General features: G+C 40.1%; 2 protein-coding genes across 2 annotated transcripts in view; one reads left to right on the top strand and one right to left on the bottom strand.

The window, feature by feature from the left end:
- The window catches only part of LOC100559320 (E3 ubiquitin-protein ligase TRIM7), a 41,804-nt gene that overhangs the window by 9,207 nt on the left and 12,014 nt on the right, over positions 1-20,583 (bottom strand). The window contains exons 6-10 of the mRNA XM_062969316.1: positions 19,991-20,060; positions 18,789-18,879; positions 17,653-17,756; positions 866-1,309; positions 253-339 (exon numbers count right to left, since the gene is read on the bottom strand). Coding sequence (XP_062825386.1) covers positions 253-339; positions 866-1,309; positions 17,653-17,756; positions 18,789-18,879; positions 19,991-20,060 — 796 coding nt within the window. The remainder of the gene's footprint in view (positions 1-252; positions 340-865; positions 1,310-17,652; positions 17,757-18,788; positions 18,880-19,990; positions 20,061-20,583) is intronic.
- On the top strand, positions 6,487-20,286 carry LOC100559519 (E3 ubiquitin-protein ligase TRIM7). Its single transcript, XM_062973608.1, has 7 exons — positions 6,487-8,509; positions 12,037-12,132; positions 12,567-12,797; positions 13,912-13,934; positions 16,719-16,837; positions 17,391-17,423; positions 19,371-20,286. The coding sequence occupies exons 1-7, from the start codon at positions 7,991-7,993 to the stop codon at positions 19,886-19,888; spliced, it is 1,539 nt and encodes a 512-aa protein (XP_062829678.1). The 5' UTR covers positions 6,487-7,990; the 3' UTR covers positions 19,889-20,286.

The following is a 20,583-nucleotide window of genomic DNA, read 5'->3' as shown; positions in this document are numbered from 1 at the left end:
TGCCAGTAGATTTGCAATACAGTGTGATGCTCAAATGTCCATTGCGTAGATGTACAATGATGTCCAATAATTGAACTTGTTCTGTTTCTCTTTACATTCTGATATTCTGTACTAACATGGCTATATTTATTAATACCTCTTTCAAAAGACACATCAAGCCATTTCAATTGACAAAATAATTGTTTTGAATTATATACAACATAGACTTATTTCTTCCACCATTATTCACTTCCTAATGATATTTACACTTACAATCAAGTCTTGGTTGTCTGATTCTGTGACAGCTTTCTGTACCACAATTTTCAATGTCAGATGCACCAAGCGACTACTAAGCAGATCCTATAGATTAAAAGAAAATTTATGGTTGATTCAGAAAAGGCGGTTAATTAAAGTTGAATCCTATGCTTGTCTCCAGTCCAGGAGGGATGGTACTTGAGCCTCTCCAGTTTATAAATGGAGCATGGATCTTAGGCACAATAGAGAGCAGGAGGACCATGCCTTCCCATAGTCTTCCTCATAAAGTTATTCCTCACAAGATACAGCATTTTCCCCCTCGCATATAAAAGGCTAATTATCTTTCTTTGCCTATAAATAACAAGGTAAAACCTGTCCCTGTCACAGACTTCCACTTCAGCCACTCTATGTGTTTCAAAGGAAAGTCTCACTGCCTTAGAATGGTGGTTGGAACAAATCTCTCTCTCTCTCTGTCCCATCCATATTCCCAAGACTCCTCGGGTTTCCCCATGACTTCTATTTATGGAACAAACTTATTGTACTTAAAAAAAACATTCTAGGTAATTCACATGTATTTCTTGCATGTTATACTATGGAACCATGGGCACAGATTTCCACAGGGATTTCCTACCTTATACTCCTTGACTGCCTCCTCCATGGGAACCACTTCATGATCTCGGTGCTCCTTGGACCTGTCGCACACCACACAGATGGGGATTTCATCCTTTTTACAAAATAACTTCAGGGGCTCCTGGTGTTTTTCACAGACTCTCCACTTTTCTTCTCCCCTTTTTGGCCTCTGAAGGCTAAGATTTCTGGCTATTTCTACAAAGCTAGCCAGCTTACGATTTGGTTTGACATTTATTTTCTGGATCTTTTCCCTGCACTGGGGGCAGGAGGCCGCTTTCTCCGATCCTTCCCAGCACCGAGTAATGCAGGACAGACAGAAATTGTGTCCACACTCTGTGATCACTGGATCCCTGAAATAATCCAAGCAGATGGGACATTCAGCTTCATTACAAAGATCCTGGACAGGATTCACACTTTTAGCCATATCTCCAGTTTGACAAAGAAGCTCAGACAAAGAAGTTTAGTTTCCTTTGCTTTCAAAGGCCCGCCTCTTCCGGGAAATGACTCACCCATACATTGCATGTGAAAAAGGCAGAAAGGATTTTGAGAACAGACTCTTGGCACAGAAGTTCATGGGCACAATTTAAGAAGTGGGCAGCCCCAGATCCAGCCAAATCAAAATATGCAAGCCATAAAAACAGGCAAGTTTTTAGAAAAATAGAAATGTAATTCTGTGCCCATGTGATAAGACCATAGGGACCTTATCACACAGAAAAATACCTCATTTCTGATATCCTTTGCATATTGATGCCTACAAGTCACATCACATAATGCATGGCCAATTTTGTCAATAACCCATAGAAAGTTGTTTGCAAGGAATCTGCAGACTGTACCTTTTGGAAGACAGGATTCCTTTTGCCTTCACTCATATGTGGGTTAGAGGTGACAGTACTCCCGTCTGCAGGTTGTCGGCAGCTTGACCTCTGTTAACAGATCTTAGGTTTTCCATAGAAGGGTTTTAGCCAATTGTGGTTTAAAGACCATATGTGTTCCATTTATCTAAATTGATGTTTTCCTTTTGTTTTGTTTTTTAAATTTTGGAACCTAACACCTCTGCAGGACCAAAAATATATTTTTATGTTTTTTCCTTTGGACCAGTGATTCTCAACCTTTGGTTCTCCAGGTGTTTTGGCATACAACTTCCAGAAATCCCAGCCAGATTACCAGCTGTTAGGAATTCTGGAAGTTGAAGATCAAAACAGGTTGAAAACTACTGCTTTGGACAAAGGTCACAAAGAATCGTGGTTGTGCAAGATGTGACGGGGGGGGGGCAGTGATATGGGGGAACATCTGATGGACTGGGAGGAGTCATTCATCTGCTATGTGCTAAGTCGAAGGCACATTATTTTATTATATACAAGCTGAGCTCGGCCACGTGTTGCTATGGCTTATGGGAATCATTTGTTGGCCAGGTGGAATAGCAGTGAATAGCCTTGCAGCCTCAAAGCCTGGCCGTTTTCTTCTTATGGGAATCCTTGTTTGGTGAGCTGGGATACAATGGAATAGGCTTGCTGCTTGGAAGGCTGGGTACTTTCGTTCTAGGGGAATGGTTTTTTGGGCTGCTAGAATTGCAATGAATAGCCTCGCTGCTTCAGAGCCTGACTGCTTGCTACCTAGGGGAATCTTTGGTTGGTCAGCTTCAATAATGCAGGGTAGTATCACTGCTTCATGGCCTGGCCACCTTCTACCAAGGTTAATCTTTTGTTGGTCTGGTTGAATTGCACTGAATAGCCTTGCAGCATCAATGTCTGGCTGTGTTATACCTAGGGGAATACTTCTTTGGCAAGCTGGAGTAGCACCCTCAATCAAAGAGCCGCTTTGAAGCCTGGCTACTTCCTTTGTAGGGGAATCCCTGTTGGCCAGCTTGAATTGCATTCAATAGTCTTGCAGCTTAAAAGCCTGGGCGCTTTCGACATAGGGACATCCTTCGTTGGCCAGGTTGAATGGGACGGAGTAGCCTCATGACTTCAAAGCCTGGGAGTTTTCTATCTAGGTGAAATCTTGGTTGGCCAGATTGAACAGTACTGAATAGTCTTGCTGCTTGCAAGTCTGGCCGCTTTCTACCTGGTGGAATCCTTGATTGGCCACGTTGAATAGCAATGAATAGCCTCGGTGTGGCAAGTATGAATGCTGCAATTAGTCACCTTGATTAGCATTTAATGACCTTGCAGCTTCAAAGCCTGGCTGCTTCCTGCCGGGGGAATCCTTTGTTGGGAGGTGTTAGCTGGCTCTGGTTGTTTCCTTTCTGGAATTTACCTGTTTTCAGAGTGCTGTTCATTATCTACTGTCCTGATTTTAGAGATTATATAGTTCTGTATTATTATACCACAGTAAGTATAATATATTATATTTATAATCTTATATTATCTGCTTAGAACTGGATATATGAGGCCCCTTCTACACAGCTGTATAAAATACACACTGAACTGGATTATATGGCAGTATGGACTCAAGATAATCCAGTTCAAAGTTGATACTGTGGATTATCTGCCTTGGCATTCTGGGTTATATAGCTGTGTGGAAGGGCCTTGAGTCTACACTGCCATATAATCGAGTTCAAATAAGATAATCTGTATTTTATAGGCAGTGTGGAAGAGGCAGAAGTGAACCTTGCCTGTCCCCTGGGCACCACTGGGGCTGAGGGGGTTACTAGGAGATGAAGTAGGCAGGACCTAAAGGGGACGGGGCCTACCCTTCTGACCGGCAGCCAGTGTGATGTCTCATGGGCCTCAGAGTTCTAACCCTAGCGCCATCATGGACAATGATGACGACAACATGGGGTTTTTGCCGCCTGAGCAGGAGACGGAGTCATTCCGGATGCCTCCTGTTGTTGACACTTCTTGCCCAGAGCCCATTAAAATGGACCTTGAACAAGTTTTTCCCAGCGCCTCTCCTCCCTTCCCGAGAAAAGAGTCCTATGCTGCTAGCCGGGGTCAAAAAGAACAAACAAGGAAAAGTGCTAGATTAGCAGCCAGGCAGAATGTTAATTAGCTAAGTTCTCCTGGGAATTTGCAGGGAGGAACGCAGCTGCAGGAAGATGTGTTTCGCTTCTCTTTCCCTTGGGAAAGGAAGCTCTGGACACCTGCTCTGCAAGAAGATGGGACTTCCTTAAAAGTTCCCCGCACCGAGAAATCCGTGTGGAGTCAACAGATCAGCTTCAGGATTAACTTCGGTTCCAGCCTAGTGTGGACTGCGTTTTAAGTCTGCAACTCCAGTTTCCTTGCCTTGCCTTGCCTTGTCAAATTTTCATGAACTATCTCATCGTGTTTCCAGCCTTGGATTTTGTCTCAAGTATCTAGCCTTGTCTCCAGTTCTTGCTTTGGACTTACTTTGAACCTTAGAAACACTTTGGACGTTTCCCCACTCTACGGCTTGGAAGTAGAGTGTGTTTCGGTTTTGGGATTACAACTTTGAACTCTAATATTATATATTGGACAATATATTTCTGGACTATATTTGACCTTCTCTGAAAGGTCTATTGCTGGACTACATTTTCTACTTGTTTTTATTCTACTATAATATTTCTTTAATAAAGATATTAGATTGTATTTGGCCTCCATGTTTGGTTCTTAGTGCTCCGCTGCCTGGGCGTGACAGCCAGGGGGAAAATGGCTCTTCCTCACCCTCTAATTTGGATTTTATTTTTCTAGGTTTTTTGTTTTGTTTTGTTTGAAAGACATAGATTGGATGACTATGTCTTTTGTGGTCAAATTTGGTGTGATTTGGTTCAGCGGTTTTGTTGTTTACTCCATGGGGAAAATGCACATTACATTTTTATATAGAGAGATTGAAAGGAGAGATCTGGGTATGATGGAGTGGGCATGTATCCAGTATGTATGAAATAAGGTGTGTGTAATAAGTTCCTAAGACATCTAAGATTCTGCCTGAGACTTATTATGTCACTGCTATACTGTGTAGATTCACTATTTTCTGCTGTATACCAGGTGGATAGACACTGTGCAGAATTTGTGTAATACCACCGCTTTTTCAGACCTTTCCTTAAGGCTAAAGTCAAAACAAAGAGCTTAGACTTTGCACGCAGGTGGATTGCCTTGAATATTGTTGTTCTGTGTCTTCGCACTCACCTGTGAGAAACTGCTTTCTTTTTTCCTGTACAGCCAGAAAAAGATTTTTGAATGTTATTTTTAATAATGAACACATGTTAAGCAAACTAATGCCACAGCATTTACTAGCCTTACAAATGCATACTGTTCATAAGATATAACATCATATAACATGTAATTTCCACTATGGCAAGTCCTAAAGTTAGGATCCTGATGTTACCGATATCCCGCCCCAAAGGTTTAAGAACAGTGAAATGACTTCAAGCAAAAATTACTATTATTTTCTTTATTTTTAAAATATTTTTTGCAGTTTAGAAGTTATTAAATGTAAAAGCCTCCAGAGGCTCTGGAAGGACCTAGCAGCAGCTTCAATCTAACCCTTTAATAAATGCATCAACTTGATATTTTGTGTGTAACTTTTATTGGTTGTATTACTTGAATGAAGGAAGTGAGCAAAGTTTTTCTACATGGTAAATAATTTTTCACCCAGATGAAAGTTCTTGTGAATTATAAGGTGTACTTTTTGAGTGAAATGTTTTGTAGCGCCTCTTCCTAACTTGAAGATACGAGCTTGGCCCCAATGTTGCATTGCTCTACACACAGGGGAAAAAATTCTTCAATGACTGTGTGCCCCTCCTTCATGGTTTTTTTGGGACCTCTGAGTTTATATGTTTGAACAAACCAGTTTCCACCATGAGAGCCATGGTAAGTTGTCTCTCCTAAATGGGTTCTTTGGTGTAACAAAGTTGCCCTTTTTTGTTTCAGTAGAGGCCTTTATTGAGTTTTGTACCGCAAATGGTTTACAGTATCAACAGATATGTTTGAAACTAAGTTGTTGTTGTTGTTTTTTTTTTTTTTACAAAGTTGCCTTTCTGATCAGAACATTTCCTACATCCTGGACATTTGTATGATTTCTGTCTGATACGGAGTCTCTAATGCCTGCAAACGTGTGAATGTTGAACAAAACATTTCCCACGCTCCTGGCATTTGTATGACTACTCTCTTGTGTGGACTCTCTGATGCTTGACAAGGTTTGATTTTTGAGTAAAACATTTCCCACACTCCTGGCATTTGTATGGTTTCTCTCCCGTATGGACTCTCCAATGTGTCAACAGGTTTGATTGAGAAGGAAAACATTTCTCACACTCCTGGAATTTGAATGGCCTCTCTCCTGTGTGGATTCTCAAATGAGTTACCAAGTTTGAGTTAGAAGAAAAACAATTCTCACACTTGGGGCATTTGTAAGGTTTCTCACCTGTGTGGACTCTCAAATGAGTCACCAGAAAAGCCTTTCCCACACTCCTGGCATTTGCCTGGTTTCTCCCGTGTGGATTCTCATGTGTCTCATGAGACAATAACAGGCAAAACATTTCTCACACACTTCACACTGGAAACATTTCTTTATTTACATTTACCAGGCTCTTCTCTGCTATAATGTTCCTCTTCTTCATGGGTTCTCTGAAGACTGGCAAGATTCAATACATATGTAAAAGAGATTCCACACTTATCACATTCAGTTATTCCATTCCATTCGTGTTCTAGGAAGAAGAATCAATGCAGAAAAAATGGTCAAATATGGTGTGGGAAGGGCCTAAAGGGGCAAATATGTTGGAAAACTATTACAGGGATAACCTTGGTTTTCAGGCTAACAAACTAACTAACCTAGTTCTTCTTCTCCATGGCTCCACATGATATTTAACCTCAGACTAAATCAGATAGACAAGAAATATTCTAATCAATGCTGGTGAGGCTGCCAGGAAGTCGGCTCATATATACACAGGTGGTGGTCCTGCAAATTTATTTAAAAATTCTGGGATATAGTATTTAAAGAAATAAGGGCAATGATAAAATTATACTTAAACAAGAAGATAAAGAATTGACCTCTAGTTTACTAATGGCGGCAGGATTGATAGTTGCAAAGAACTGGAAAGATAAAGTGGACATTTATTTAGAAGAATGGTATAGAGAAATTTGAAACATAGTAATCAATGACAAACTGACTTGTGACATTAAAGTTAAAAAGGGCATTTGGAAACAAACAGATTTTCAGGACATATGGGGTAAATATGAATATATATTCATTGAAGAAAAGAGAACAAACCTGCAACAGGAGCAATGAAATTTTGAGAAAATAAAATAAGATGAGTTAGCCCAGGTGAAGGTGGCATGAAAAAAATAAACAAAAGGGGTATAGGGATAATAATAAAATGGAATATACAGTAGAGTCTCACTTATCCAACATAAACAGGCCGGCAGAATGTTGGATAAGCAAATATGTTGGATAATAAGGAGGGATGAAGGAAAAGCCTATTAAACATCAAATTAGGTTATGATTTTACAAATTAAGCACCAGAACATCATGTTAGACAACAAATTTGACAGAAAAAGTAGTTCAATACGCAGTAATGCTATGTAGTAATTACTGTATTTACAAATTTGGCACCAAAATATCACTATGTATTGAAAACATTGACTACAAAAATGCGTTAGATAATCCATAACATTGGATAAGCGAATGTTGGATAAGTGAGACTCTAGTGTACATAAATTGGTAGGAAATTGTAATAGAAATATAAGCATGATATGTTTAGAGAGGGGAAAAATGAAAACTAGATGGGTAGCAGGTTATTGTTACGTTTGTTGTTATTTTAGACTAGAGTATAAGGTAAAGGTTTCCCCTGATGTTAAGTCCAGTCATGTCTGACTCTGGGGGTTGGTGCTCGTCTCCATTTCTAAGCTGAAGAGCCGGCGTTGTCCGTAGACACCTCCAAGGTCATGTGGCCATATACAAAATGCTAATATGTTTAATAATTGTATGTATAAGTTGTACAAAAATGTGAAATATATGTATATGTCTTTTTAAATACTGTGTACTTCCCTGTAATAGATATTGGTTCATTATTGTCACATTTTTGGAAAAGTGATCAATTGTATATTCTGATGATGAGGATGATAATGATAATGATAATGATAATAATAATAAGAATAATGTAAGGAATTTTATTGGTCTAGAAACTGTTTCTGCTGAAGGTGTTCCCTCCTTGTTAAGAGCTGATGTTGGCATGCTGAGCGAATCGTTTACAGGAAATGCTCTGCAAGTAAATGCAAAGGAAAGTGAAAGTAACTGCCTTCTTTGTACGTCAGACATGGCTGCTGCTGCAAGGGCAGAGGATCTCTTGTGGGATCTTTGTGAAGAAGCCACTTGTTCTGTTTGCTTGGATTATTTCAAAGACCCTGTGATTTTAGACTGTGGGCACAACTTCTGCAGAGCCTGCCTGACCCAGACCTGGGAGAAGTCAGGCAACACAGAGACCTCCTGCCCTCAGTGCAGAGAAATCATTTCGCAAAAGAACCTCAGGACAAACCAGCAGCTAGCCAACTTTGTAGAAATAACAAAGAAACACAGTCCTCTGGGGCCTAAGGAGGAAAAAGGCAAGGAGAGAGTCTGTGAGAAACACCAGGAGCCCCTCAATCTTTTCTGTACAGATGACGAAGCCTTCATTTGTGTGGTGTGTGACAGATCCAAGGAGCACGGAGACCACAGAAAGATTCCTCTGGGGACAGCTGCTGAAGACTACAAGGTAAGAAACTCTTGTGGGGTTTGATGAGGGAAGGAAATACCTGTGAAGCCTCCTGGGGAGGTCTATGAAGATGCACTTCCATTAAAAATTCTTATCTGTAAATAGTGGATGGCAGTGGGCAAACATATTTTTCATCTGCTCACTTTCTTTCCATAGAATCACAGGTTTGGAAAAGACTCCAAGTGCCACTGGGTCCAGCCCCCTTCCATGTAGGAACACATGACCAAAGCACCCCTGCCAGATGGCCATTCAGCCTCTGTTTAAAAATCTCCAAAGAAGGAGGCTCCCTCATATTCTGAAGCAGCAGCCTATTCCACTGCTGAACAGCTCTGACTGTCAGGCAGTTCTTCCTAAGGTTTAGGTGGAATCTTCTTTTCTGCAATTTTAATCCATTGCTTGTTGTGTCCTAGTTTCCAGAGCAGCAGAAAACAAACCTGCTCCCTCCTCAATGTGAGATCCTTTCAAATATTTAAACATGGCTGTCTTATCCCCTTTGAATGTTCTCTTTTCTGAGCTAAAACTAACCGAGATTTGAATAAATAGCTAGCATGTGTAGGGAGAAAGCCAGAAAAGCCAAAGTGAAATGTGAGCTATATAAATTTCAAATAATAAAAGGGTTTTAAAAAGATCTATCTATCTATCATCTATCTATATCTATCTATCTTCTATACACATAATAAAAGGGAAGGTCAAACATTATGAACAAGAATAATAATGAAAAATGTTGGTGAGGGTGCCAGGAAATTGGAACCTACATGCATATGTGGTGGGATTGTAAACATGTAAAAGGTTTTTGGGAATTGGTTATAAGGGAAATAGAAAATATTATGAATATAAAAATTAGAAGGAATCCAGTGGAAATATTACTTTTAATTAGAAAAGAGGATGAGAAAGATATGGGGGAAAATTTAATACACATGCTATTAACAGCAGCTAGATTACTAATTGCAAAATACAGTAGAGGCTCACTTATCCAACATAAATGGGTTGGCAGCATGTTGGATAAGTGAATATGTTGGATAATAAGGAGGGATTAAGGAAAAGCCTATTAAACATCAAATCAGGTTATGATTTTACAAATTAAGCACCAAAATATCATGTTATACAACAAATTTGACAGAAAAAGTAGTTCAATATGCAGTAATGCTATGTAGTAATACTGTACTTATAAATTTAGCACCAAAATATCACAATGTTTTGAAAACATTGACTGCAAAAATGCATTGGATAATCCAGAACGTTGGATAAGTGAGACTCTACTGTATTGGAAAGGAGAAATGAAAATACAAATTAATGAATGGTATAAAGAAGTTTGGAAAATTTATTTATTTATTTATTTATTTACAACATTTATATCCCGCCCTTCTCACCCGAAGGGACTCAGGGCAGCGTACAAATTGGCAACAATTCAATGCCTACGCATAATTAAAACAGCAATGAAAATCCAATAAAACAATTAAAACAATATAAAAATATAAAACATATGATTAAAATCCATTCCTCCAAAATCCTCGTGCTGTAGCCCTGAATGATAAGCTAACATCAAATTTAAAAGTAAAGAAGGGATTCTGGGAAAAAATGACTTTGAAAGTATTTGGAGAAAATTTCTAGAAAAATTATTGGGGGAAAAAGATGGGAATTTACCTCCAAATGAAGAATTGAACTTTTGGTGGGACTACAGAAGAAGAGATGGCTCTGGAGAAGGGGAGCACATGGGTGAATGTAAATAAAAGAGGGGAAAATGTATGGAATATGTTTATATAGCTGTTTCTCAAATAATAATAATAATAATAATAATAATAATAATAATAATAATAATAAACAGACATAAAAATAAAATAAGCATATACATTAAAAACCAAAAAAATAAAATATAAAAGGGGAAATCTGTATGTGTGTGTGTGGCACAGGTGTCCACTTACACAGACAGCCTCCAGCCTCCACAAACAGGCTACAGTTTCCAGTGCTGTGGAGCCACCAATTTACTCCCTCCCAGGCCATTGCACATCCCAGTGTTCCTTTCTCTCACCATTTGCATGACCCCACCCACTGTCTCTCTCTTAACCCTTTCCTACCTTTTCCTATGACATGCAGCAAACAGAGAAATTGATCAGCAACTGAACATACTGGAGAGGTTTGGGGAGAATTCACCATGATTAATAGGAGTTGTAGGGATTGGGATGTATAGTTCACCTGGAATCTAAGAGCACTCTGATCTGCAACAACAATGGACCTGGAACTAACTTGCCACACAGACCCAACATGGCCAAATTTGCATACTGGCGGGGATTGGGGGTGATTGACCTTGACATCCAGGAGCTGTAGTTCACCCATATTCAGAGAACATTGAACCCATCTGATGACAGATCTGGACCAAACTTGGCACACAAATTCAACATGGCCAACTGGGAATACTGGTGGACTTGGGAGGTGATTGACCTTTATCTCTGGGAGTTACAGTTCACCTATATTTCATGAGCGCTCTGAATCCCACCAATGACAGATCTGAACCAAACTTGGCACATAGACCCAACGCTGACAACTTGCGGTGATTGACCTTGGCATCCGAGAGTTATAGTTCACCTCTATTCAGAGAACACGGAACCCAGCAAGTGATGGATCTGGACCAAACTTGACACACAGATCCAACATGGCCAACTGTGAATACTGGCAGGCTTTGCAGGTGATTGACCTTGGCACCAGAGAGATATAGTTCATCCGTATCAAGAGAACACTGAACTCAGCAGGTGACGGATCTGGACCAAATTTGGCACACCGACCCAACATGGCTAACCGTGAATACTGGGGGAGTTTTGCGAGGGTTGACCCAAGATGGTTGGGAATTGTAGTTCACCCACATGCTTATGCATTTTCTAATGGGAGCATTCATAAAAAACAAAAGCAAGACTGGGTTTTTCCTAATAAATAGTGTTACACATTACCAAATCGATAATACCTAATACTCCAAAGCAAACTATACCTTCTTCTAATAACCCGGATACTGCTGGGTCCCCAAGCTAGTTTACAATAAAAGGGAAGAAGAAAGAAATGGCAAGGCCACTACATACAGCTGACGGAGAAATGTTAATGGTGACAGAGAAAAGGTAGAACTACTCAACACCTTCTTTGTTTCAGTCTTCCCCAAGAAGTTTACAGTGTTCAACTTGATGGTGATGGAGTAGAGGGCAGTGCAGCACAGGATAGGCAAAGGGGAAGTACAGGAATATCTGGCTAATCTAAATGAATTCAAGTCTCCAAGGTGAGATAAATTACATCCAAAGATTTTAAAAGAAGTTGCAGAAGTAATTTTGGAACCTCTGAGAATTCCTAGAGAACAGAGGGCCAGTGGACTGGAGGAGTGAAACTGTTGTCCCCATCTTCAAAAACGTGTTTCCCCATGGCTCCTCTTTATCCTAGAGAGAAGGATCTAGTGAGCACTTGGGTGTGTGTGTGTGTGTGTGTGTGTGTGTGTGTGTGAAATGTTGCTGTTACCTTCCAATGAAAACTGAATGTTTGTTTCTCTGCAGGTTTTGATGGGTATTCGTCAGGATGATCTGGTGAAGGAGAGAGAAAAGATTCTGGTATATAAAACAGAGACAGAAAAGGAAGCCCAATACCTGCTTGTAAGTATAGTAGTAAATGTGATTATGGAAGGAACACAACTTAATATAATGTGTAAAAACATGTTATGAAATGAAACTTCATCATGTAAATCTTTGGATGGAGTGAAGACTGATCATGAGTCCCAGACTGTGACCTTGAGTGAGTCGCTAATTCTTAGCCTCAGAGGAAGGCAAAGACCAGTCACCCTCTGAATACATCTTGTCAAGAAATCCCCATGATAGATTCATCTTAGGGTCACCATAAGAGAGAACTGACTTGAAGGCACACAACAACAACAACAAGAGGGAGTTTTACCTGATTGTCTATTATGAAGGCTCTGTTGAAATTCCTCCTTCTACACAACCATTGACTTGCCAGTAGCCCTCTCTATTTTTCACTTTAGCAACTGTATCTTAATGTGATACTCATTTGCTTTTCTTTCTGTTCACTGCAGAAGCAGACAAAAACCAAAATTGAAAAAACAATTGGAGAAATTACAGAAATACAGCAGTTTCTGGAAGAACAGGAGAAATATCTCCGGGCCCAGATGGAGGAGCTGGAGAAGCGTATTGTAAGAAAAAGAGATGAACACTTGGTCTTTCTTACCCGGGAACTTTCCTCTCTGGAAAATCTCATCCAAGAGTTGAAAGAGAAATGTCAGCAGCCACCAGCAGAACTGCTACAGGTAAGAGTGGGCAAAAGTAGCTGCTAGCCATGGGTAAGCTAGATACAAAACTGTTAATGTTTTGGAAGTACAGTAGAGTCTCACTTATCCAACACTCACTTATCCAACGTTCTGGATTATCCAACACATTTTTGTAGTCAATGTTTTCAATACATCATGATATTTTGGTGCTAAATTCGTAAACACAGTAATTACTACATAGTAATTTTACTATACATAGTAAGTTTACGTTGGATAAGCAAGACTCTACTGTAGTTTTTCTGGCACAGGCAAGATCCATTACAAAATATCTGTTCTTTGGTTATTATGGTATCAACTAGGCATTGTTTTGGTTAAGCACAGCTACTTGATTTTGGATCTGCTTTGATGTTCTTCTAGAGCAGTGGTTCTCAACCTGTGGGTCCTCAGATATTTTGGCCACCAACTCCCAGAAATCCTAATAGCTGGCAAACTGGCTAGGATGTCTGGGAGTTGTAAGCCAAAACACATGAGGACGCACAGGTTGAGAACCAGTGTTCTAGAGGGTGCCCTGGGCCCATTTACACAACACAAATATAGCACTATATTTCATTTTAACTGCCATGAATTAAATTCTGCATTTCCAATTTGGCCTGGGGGATTTTGAATTCTCAGTCGGAGCAGTCTCATGCCTTTTCAAGCTACACATGCTAGGGTTTCATTGCAATTAAAATGAAATAACCATTAGATTTGTCTAGTTTGATGAGGGCCCCCAAAGTCTACCACTTCAACACTGGTACAGACGGAGTGAAAGGACCAAACCTGATGTACTGAGAGACACCTCTATTCCATATAGGAGCTTCCAAGATGCACTGGGTGTATGCGTGAGATCTAATCCTCTTCAGAAATGTTTAGGATTTTGATTCATTTGTATTTACAGAGAATTACATGGATGAGTTAACTGAAATCAAAGCTCTTATTTAGTATTTTCATGGAACACAAACTTGTTAACAGCTTTGCATAAGGGGAGTTGTGCTATTCCCAATTTTGAAGTTACAAAAGTGTCCTTTGGGAGGGACAGACTGCCTTTTCATTCAGTGAAGAATCAGATATGTGAGCAATGACATCCCTCTTCTTTTGTTCTTCTCCCCTCAAGGATGTGAGGAACCTCTTGCAGAGGTAAGTGGATCCCAAGCCTTTCTATTAAATGTTAGGCATGTGAGAATTCCTCGGACTCTTTGTTAAGCATAATAAAATCGTATCTATTTTGGGTTCTGAACGGGGTTCCGCAATCGTTTGGTGATTCGGAATTAAACTTCCAATTCGAAGCGTTGGAGCCCATTTATTTAATGGCCTCTGAAAACTTTTGGATATATGAGAAAGCATTTTTAATTCAACCAAACTTTGTTTGCAGAAAGGAGTAGCCTAGCCTGGTCTTGCCTCCTTGCCCAACAATCATTGCTGAGTCTTGGCTGAAAGGGAAAAGCATTTTCATCCAAGCTTAATAAGAGCCCCAAAGAAAGCAACCAAGTCCCGAGCATTTTCCCTCCTGGCTAGCAGCGGGGCCCGTTTTGAGACAGCATGGTGTAGTGTAGTGGTTTGAGAGTTAGACTACGATTGTGGCTTGATTCCCCACTCAGCCATGGAAACCCACTGGGTGATCTTGGACAAGTCACACACTCTCAGCCCCAGAAAACCCAATGAAGCAGGAAATAACACTTTCAAACCAGGAACAGATTTTTGTTATTACAGTAGATTCTCACTTATCCAACATTTGCTTATCCAACATTCTGGTTTATCCAACGCAGTCTGCCTTTTAGTAGTCAGTGTTTTTGTAGTCAATGTTTTCAATACATTGTGATATTTTAGTGCGAAATTCGTAAATACAGTAATTAATACATAGCATTACTGCGCATTGAACTACGTTTTAAATCAAATTTGTTGTATAACATGATGTTTTGGTTCTTAATTTGTAAAATCATAACCTAATTTGATGTTTAATAGGCTTTTCCTTAATCCCTCCTTATTATCCAACATATTCGCTTATCCAACATTTTGCCAGCCCATTTATGTTGGATAAGTGAGACTCTACTGTATTAAAAATGTTTTTTTTTAATAAAATGTTTGAAATTTTGCCAAAAATCTGAGGCCAAATCAAACATTCTTAGATTTGGTGAGCTTACAGTGGTAAATGTGTTCTACCACTGTTGCAAATTTCATTAGGATAGCTCAAAAAATAAGGGAGAGAGAAGCCCCTCAATTTTTCCCATTGACAATAATGTTTTCCTTCATGTGTGTGCGCATCCACCATTAACGAGGTACATACGAAGATTCGGAAGTTTTGGAAAGTTTTGAACTTTTTGCTTCAAAATTGGAAATGACTTTAGAAACGAAGCGCCAGCCCCCCCTACTTTCAAAGAGAGTTTAGAACCATTTTTTTTCCTGGATCACACATGTCTATTAAATGTGACAGGTAGACACTGTGATCCTCTGATGCTCTGTGGAATTAAATGAAAACTTCTAATAGGTCACATATTGCATTACTTTTGACCTTATGGCACTCTTGTCTCACAGCTAGTGTCACTGCCATAGCGAGACAAACTCATTGTTTGTTGTATTTGTTTAATCAGCAATATCTATCCTGAAATGGCAAGCTTTCTCTGTACCTTTTAAAAAAGTAATTTGCAGGAGTGTCTCCCCCCCTCCCCCAATTGCTATATTATTAACATTTGGAAGGACAGCAGCCAATTTGGCAATAGGAGCAACAACAAAAACAAGTCGGAAGGGATGTGGACTCTGGCTGAGATCCTAATATCTTCCATCACAATATTTCTACTGGACATCTGGCTGTTATCCAGTGTATATTAACACATCTCTCAGCATGTTAGGATGCTTGAGCTCTGAAAGGATGGAACCTGTGGTTCCCTTTTCTAGCAAGACAGAAATTGGTTTAAAGAGATTTAGCATTTCCTGAAGGGATGGCAATGGTTGTGGTGGAGGACAGAGGAGAAAAGAGAGTGTCACAAAATGAGGACTAAAGTAACTATGTAAAGAGTCTCACATGCTAAAGAAAAGATAATGACAGCATAAAATGAATGTAAGACATAATAAAATTGTGGATGTCAAGCCTGTTACCTTTTTGTGTAGCAATAATTCTTGATTTTTCAATATCATTACATAATGTTAAAGGGAACTGTGTGAAAATCACATTTATAGACATTGTGCTTCACAAGAAAGGTAACAGGCTTGAAATCCACAATTACAATTGTGGAATCACCAAGCCCCGAGAGCGGTGTGAGCGCCTGCTGTTAGCTCCAGCTCCTGCCAACCTAGCAGTTCGAAAACATGCAAATGTGAGTAGATCAATAGGTACCGCTCCGGCGGGAAGGTAACCGTGCTCCATGCAGTCATGCCGGCCACATGAACTTGAAGGTGTCTACGGACAACGCCAGCTATTCGGCTTAGAAATGGAGATGAGCACCAACCCCCAGAGTCAGACATGACTGGACTTAACGTCAGGGGAAACCTTTACCTTTACTAAGAACATGGGATATTTTTCTCTCTCTGGAAGTATTTCAATTTACTTCAGAAGTTATGAATATAATAAGAACTTTGAAGTAATGTTTTTGATTGTGATGTTCTGGCATGCCATTTAAGGCCATCAAGTCTCTGACTACACTCACAGTGCTGTATTCTTGTTTTATGATTTTGCGCTAAGATGAGACCTCTTCTACATTGCCATATAATCCAGTTCAAAACAGATAATTTGATTTTATATGACAGTGTAAAAGGTGCCTAAGAAGTTACGTTATATTGAATCATCATGCTCAAGATTTCCATAATTCTTGCATACGGCACATGATGGAGTGGAAGTAAGAAAATTCCATACATAGCAATAACTGGAAAGCTATCAGCATGTAGGCTAGCTGTTCAGAGAGGTGAGTTAAGATCCCTTCCTTTCAGGTGTGAAGCAAGAAAAGAGTTCAAGAATCCTGATGTTTTTCCTCTTGAGCTGAAGTGGAAGATCTGGGACTATGGAGACATTGCTCTCTTTCTGGATGTTACCATGAAGCAAGTCAGAGGTAAAGAAAATGCCTCCAAGAATAAGGAACCTGTGGACATTTAAGTGTTATTTAAAGAAATACTTTCATTTCTCTCTAAGGAGGGATCAGAACGGCAGCATTGTACCCATATGTAGAAACTCTTAGGCTGCCAAAGGAGATAACTTTGTGGCTAGACTAACCAACAGAATTTGATGCTGATATATTTGGATAGTTGCAGCCTTTGTATTTCTCCAGCTGTGTCTTATCTTGAGATCTTTTCGTACAGAGTAGACAGCACATTTGAGCCTTTGGATTGACTGCCCTCTATCTTACGGTGCTAGTTTCAGTGATGTTTGAAAACAGCCTTTTCTTTTCAAAATCCAAGAGCAGCCATAGTCAGGAATATTGAAAAACTTCACAGTAGAAATCTCATAAACAAATCTGCATACTTGCAAGGATAGAGCAGTTCGGAGATTTCAGCTAAAACATGCAGATAATCATTATGTTGCTAAACCTATGCAGTCATTTTGGACACAGGATTTGTCACACCTAACAATGCAGCATATTACCTTTCTTCCTTTTCCTTCCACAGATGAGCTAATATCTGGATTTACACTACAGAAAGGTAAAATTTGAAAACACAAATTCTCAAAAAGGAAGAGGGCTTCTCAGAGAGCTGCTTGTTGGTTTTTCACTAGAGGTCCCTGGCTCTGCTTATGTTTCCATTTAGAGTACAGAAAACAAACAATTTCCGTCAATGGAGGCATACCGATGGGATTGCACTTTGACATAGCCAACACCCAAGGTTTCATGGATTCCCTGTATTTATTACTAAATGTACATGTCTTACTTACCTGTAACTGTGGTACTTCAAGTGGGCTCTGAGCTCTCACAGCCCCACCTGTCCTCCTTTCACTGTGTCTTGCTCTCCTTTGCTCTTTGTCTGCTGCATTGGCATCTAGGAAAAAGGGAATTGGGCAGGAAACTTGCTGGTCATAGGTACAGAAGATGGGAGGTATCATACCTCCTTCCCATGACTGGCATGGCTCCTGCTCAAATTCTTCAGTTTCCTGGATTCCAGGGCACACAAAGAGTGGGACACTGCAAGGTGGAGATTAACTCTTTGTCTGGGTTCACAGATGACCAGGCACAAGCCACAGTTATAGGTAAGCAACATGTTCTTCCCTCTCCTTCAGCATCCAGTAATTCAAAAGCACATCTGCAGCCTAACAAAATCCCTGGAACAAAAAACACCAGGTTTTGCATTTGTGTGGAACCCTGTCCTATTCCCCTGACAAATGCAGAATTGCATCGCAATTGAAGAAATGAGGGTTGAGATAGTGATGAAGCAGCTTTTCACTGATGCATTATTTGTATGTGCAAAGAGCACGAACACAGCAGGTATAGAGGTAAAATGGGAGAAATGAGAAATGCAGTTCCCATCTCTTACAAAAGCATTTGAGAACTGTCTTGCAAACTCATGCCAAAGCCACTATTATATTGCCAAAAATCTTTATGTATTCAAATATTTCTATCCCAAACTATTTTTTGAGATATGGTATCACACATCCAACCATCTCAGTATATGATGCAAGCAGTAAAAGTAACTATTTTATAAATCTTTTAGATTTAGATTTATAAAACAAATTAGATAAAATATTTTAGATTTATAAAATAATTTATAAACAATTAAACACTAGTTGAGATTCTGCATGGGACACATGGAAGCCTAAATATCCCAAAAGCATCACCTTTCACTTGACATTAGAAGCTAAGCAGGGCCATCAAGCCACCAATGAATCTCATGAGAAGGGACTGGAAAAACTACCTCTGCAGAGCAAGGGGTAAAGAGGGCCCTGCCCTTAGAAAGACAAAACTATCTGCTCCCATATTAAAGGATTCCTGTGGGAGGCTGGAAGAGCACCAGCCATTTGATAACAAACAACTGGGTAATTGAGAGGACTGGGATCCTTAAACACTGTTCATTAACCTGTAGCTCTGAACTGATCCACCTCAAATGTTAAAGGCGTCTTGACTAGGGGCACCTCAATGAAGTATCTCACAGTCAAATAGTTGACAAGCTAAGAATGGAAGAGGAGAAGAAGGCAAGAAAGGGGGAAAACTGGGCATGGTGTATAGCAAGCTCATGGTGCCCGCCTGGACAGAGGAAAGTGATGCCATAGTTCTTGCCTAATGGGTGAAACAGGAGTGTACTCAAAGGGGATTGCCAGTCTACACTATGTATGCATTCACACTGCACAATTATAGTAGTGTGGTTCTACTTTTACTGCTCTGAAATTTTACAGAATTTTGGGATTTGCTGTTGAGATAGAGGTATTTTGAAGTATCACTCGGAGAGCTTTGACAAACTGCATGCACAGTATAAGCAAGTCTGGGTCCCATTTGGGGGCAAAGCAGGATATAAATTAAAGAACATTAACTGCAATGCATGGAAATCCTATTGACTAGAGCCTGAATGAGACTAATGGATGTGTATAAAGTGTTCTAGCAATTCACCTAGCTGGTGATTCTTTTTAATCTTTTCCTCCTCTTCTCTTCCCATTCCCAACAGCAAATGTAACTCTGGATCCAGACACAGCTCATGACCACCTTATCCTGTCTGAGGATCGTAAAAGTGTAACACATGGAGAACAATCTCAAAACCTGCCGGACAACTTGAGGAGGTTCAACAAAACGACTTCTGTCCTGGGATGTGATGGATTCACATCAGGCAGACATTTCTGGGAAATCTGTGTGGGAGAAGGGGATCAGTGGCTGGCAGGGGTTGCCAGAAAGTCTATGGAGAGAAAGGGTGACATTGTCTACGGTCCTGAGGGGGGAATCTGGGCTATAGGGAAGTGGGGTGGTGCATACAGAGTTGCTAACAGTCCTCATCACTTGAACTTGTCTATGAACAGTGAGCTCAAAAGAATCCAAGTGTCTCTGAACTATGCTGGAGGTCAAGTGGCCTTTTACGATGCTGATACAGGAGCCCATCTCTATTCATTCTCTGGGGCCTCATTCACAGGAGAGACACTTCTTCCTTTTTTTAATGTGAATAAAAAAGGGCATCTGAGAATTTCTCCTTAAGGCAGCAAAACAAGTTGACCACATATGCCCTACATCCTGCAAGATTTGGATTTATCTCCAGTAAAGGCCAAAGGTAGTGCTCTAGTGCAGTTCTTGACTAACGGAGCAGTTGGCCAAATTTCTCTTTGCAGTGGCAAAAAGCGACAAGTGTTTCATGAATAATCTGTAAGTGCTAAGCGTGTTACAAAGAGTACTTAAGAGACTTATTACTAATTGGCAATCAGTTCCTGTTTTAGATTATCAAGATAGTCATTCATCCGATAGCAAATGGTGATACTTGTTATCATTAACTATAAGCCAAATGCAGTGTCATAAATTATTCAAATGTATTTCATCATTCTACTTTCACTAGACTTTAGCCAATGGTTTGTTGACCGAAATAAAGGCGACTGACTGACTGACTGACTATAATTCTGGGAAACTAGCATTCAAATTCAGTTTGCCATTACATCAGGAGCCCCCGATGGCATAGTGGACTAAAGCCCCGTGACTTGAAGGGACATGAGCCTCCCACAAGGATGGTAAAAACATCAAAACGTCTGGGCTTCCCCTGCACAACGTCCTTGCAGACAGCCAATTCTCTCACTCCAGAAGCAACTCCGGTTGCTCCTGACACATAAAAAAAAAAAAGCCCCAGGAAGGCACAGGCAATTCCACTCATTAACTATTTCATCACATACTGAAGCCTACATTTT

This window comes from Anolis carolinensis, chromosome 2, assembly GCF_035594765.1.
Source record: "Anolis carolinensis isolate JA03-04 chromosome 2, rAnoCar3.1.pri, whole genome shotgun sequence".
NCBI classification, from domain to species: Eukaryota; Metazoa; Chordata; class Lepidosauria; order Squamata; family Dactyloidae; genus Anolis; species Anolis carolinensis.
The sequence above is the reverse complement of the archived record's forward strand: the minus strand, read 5'-3'. Positions and strand labels throughout refer to the sequence as shown.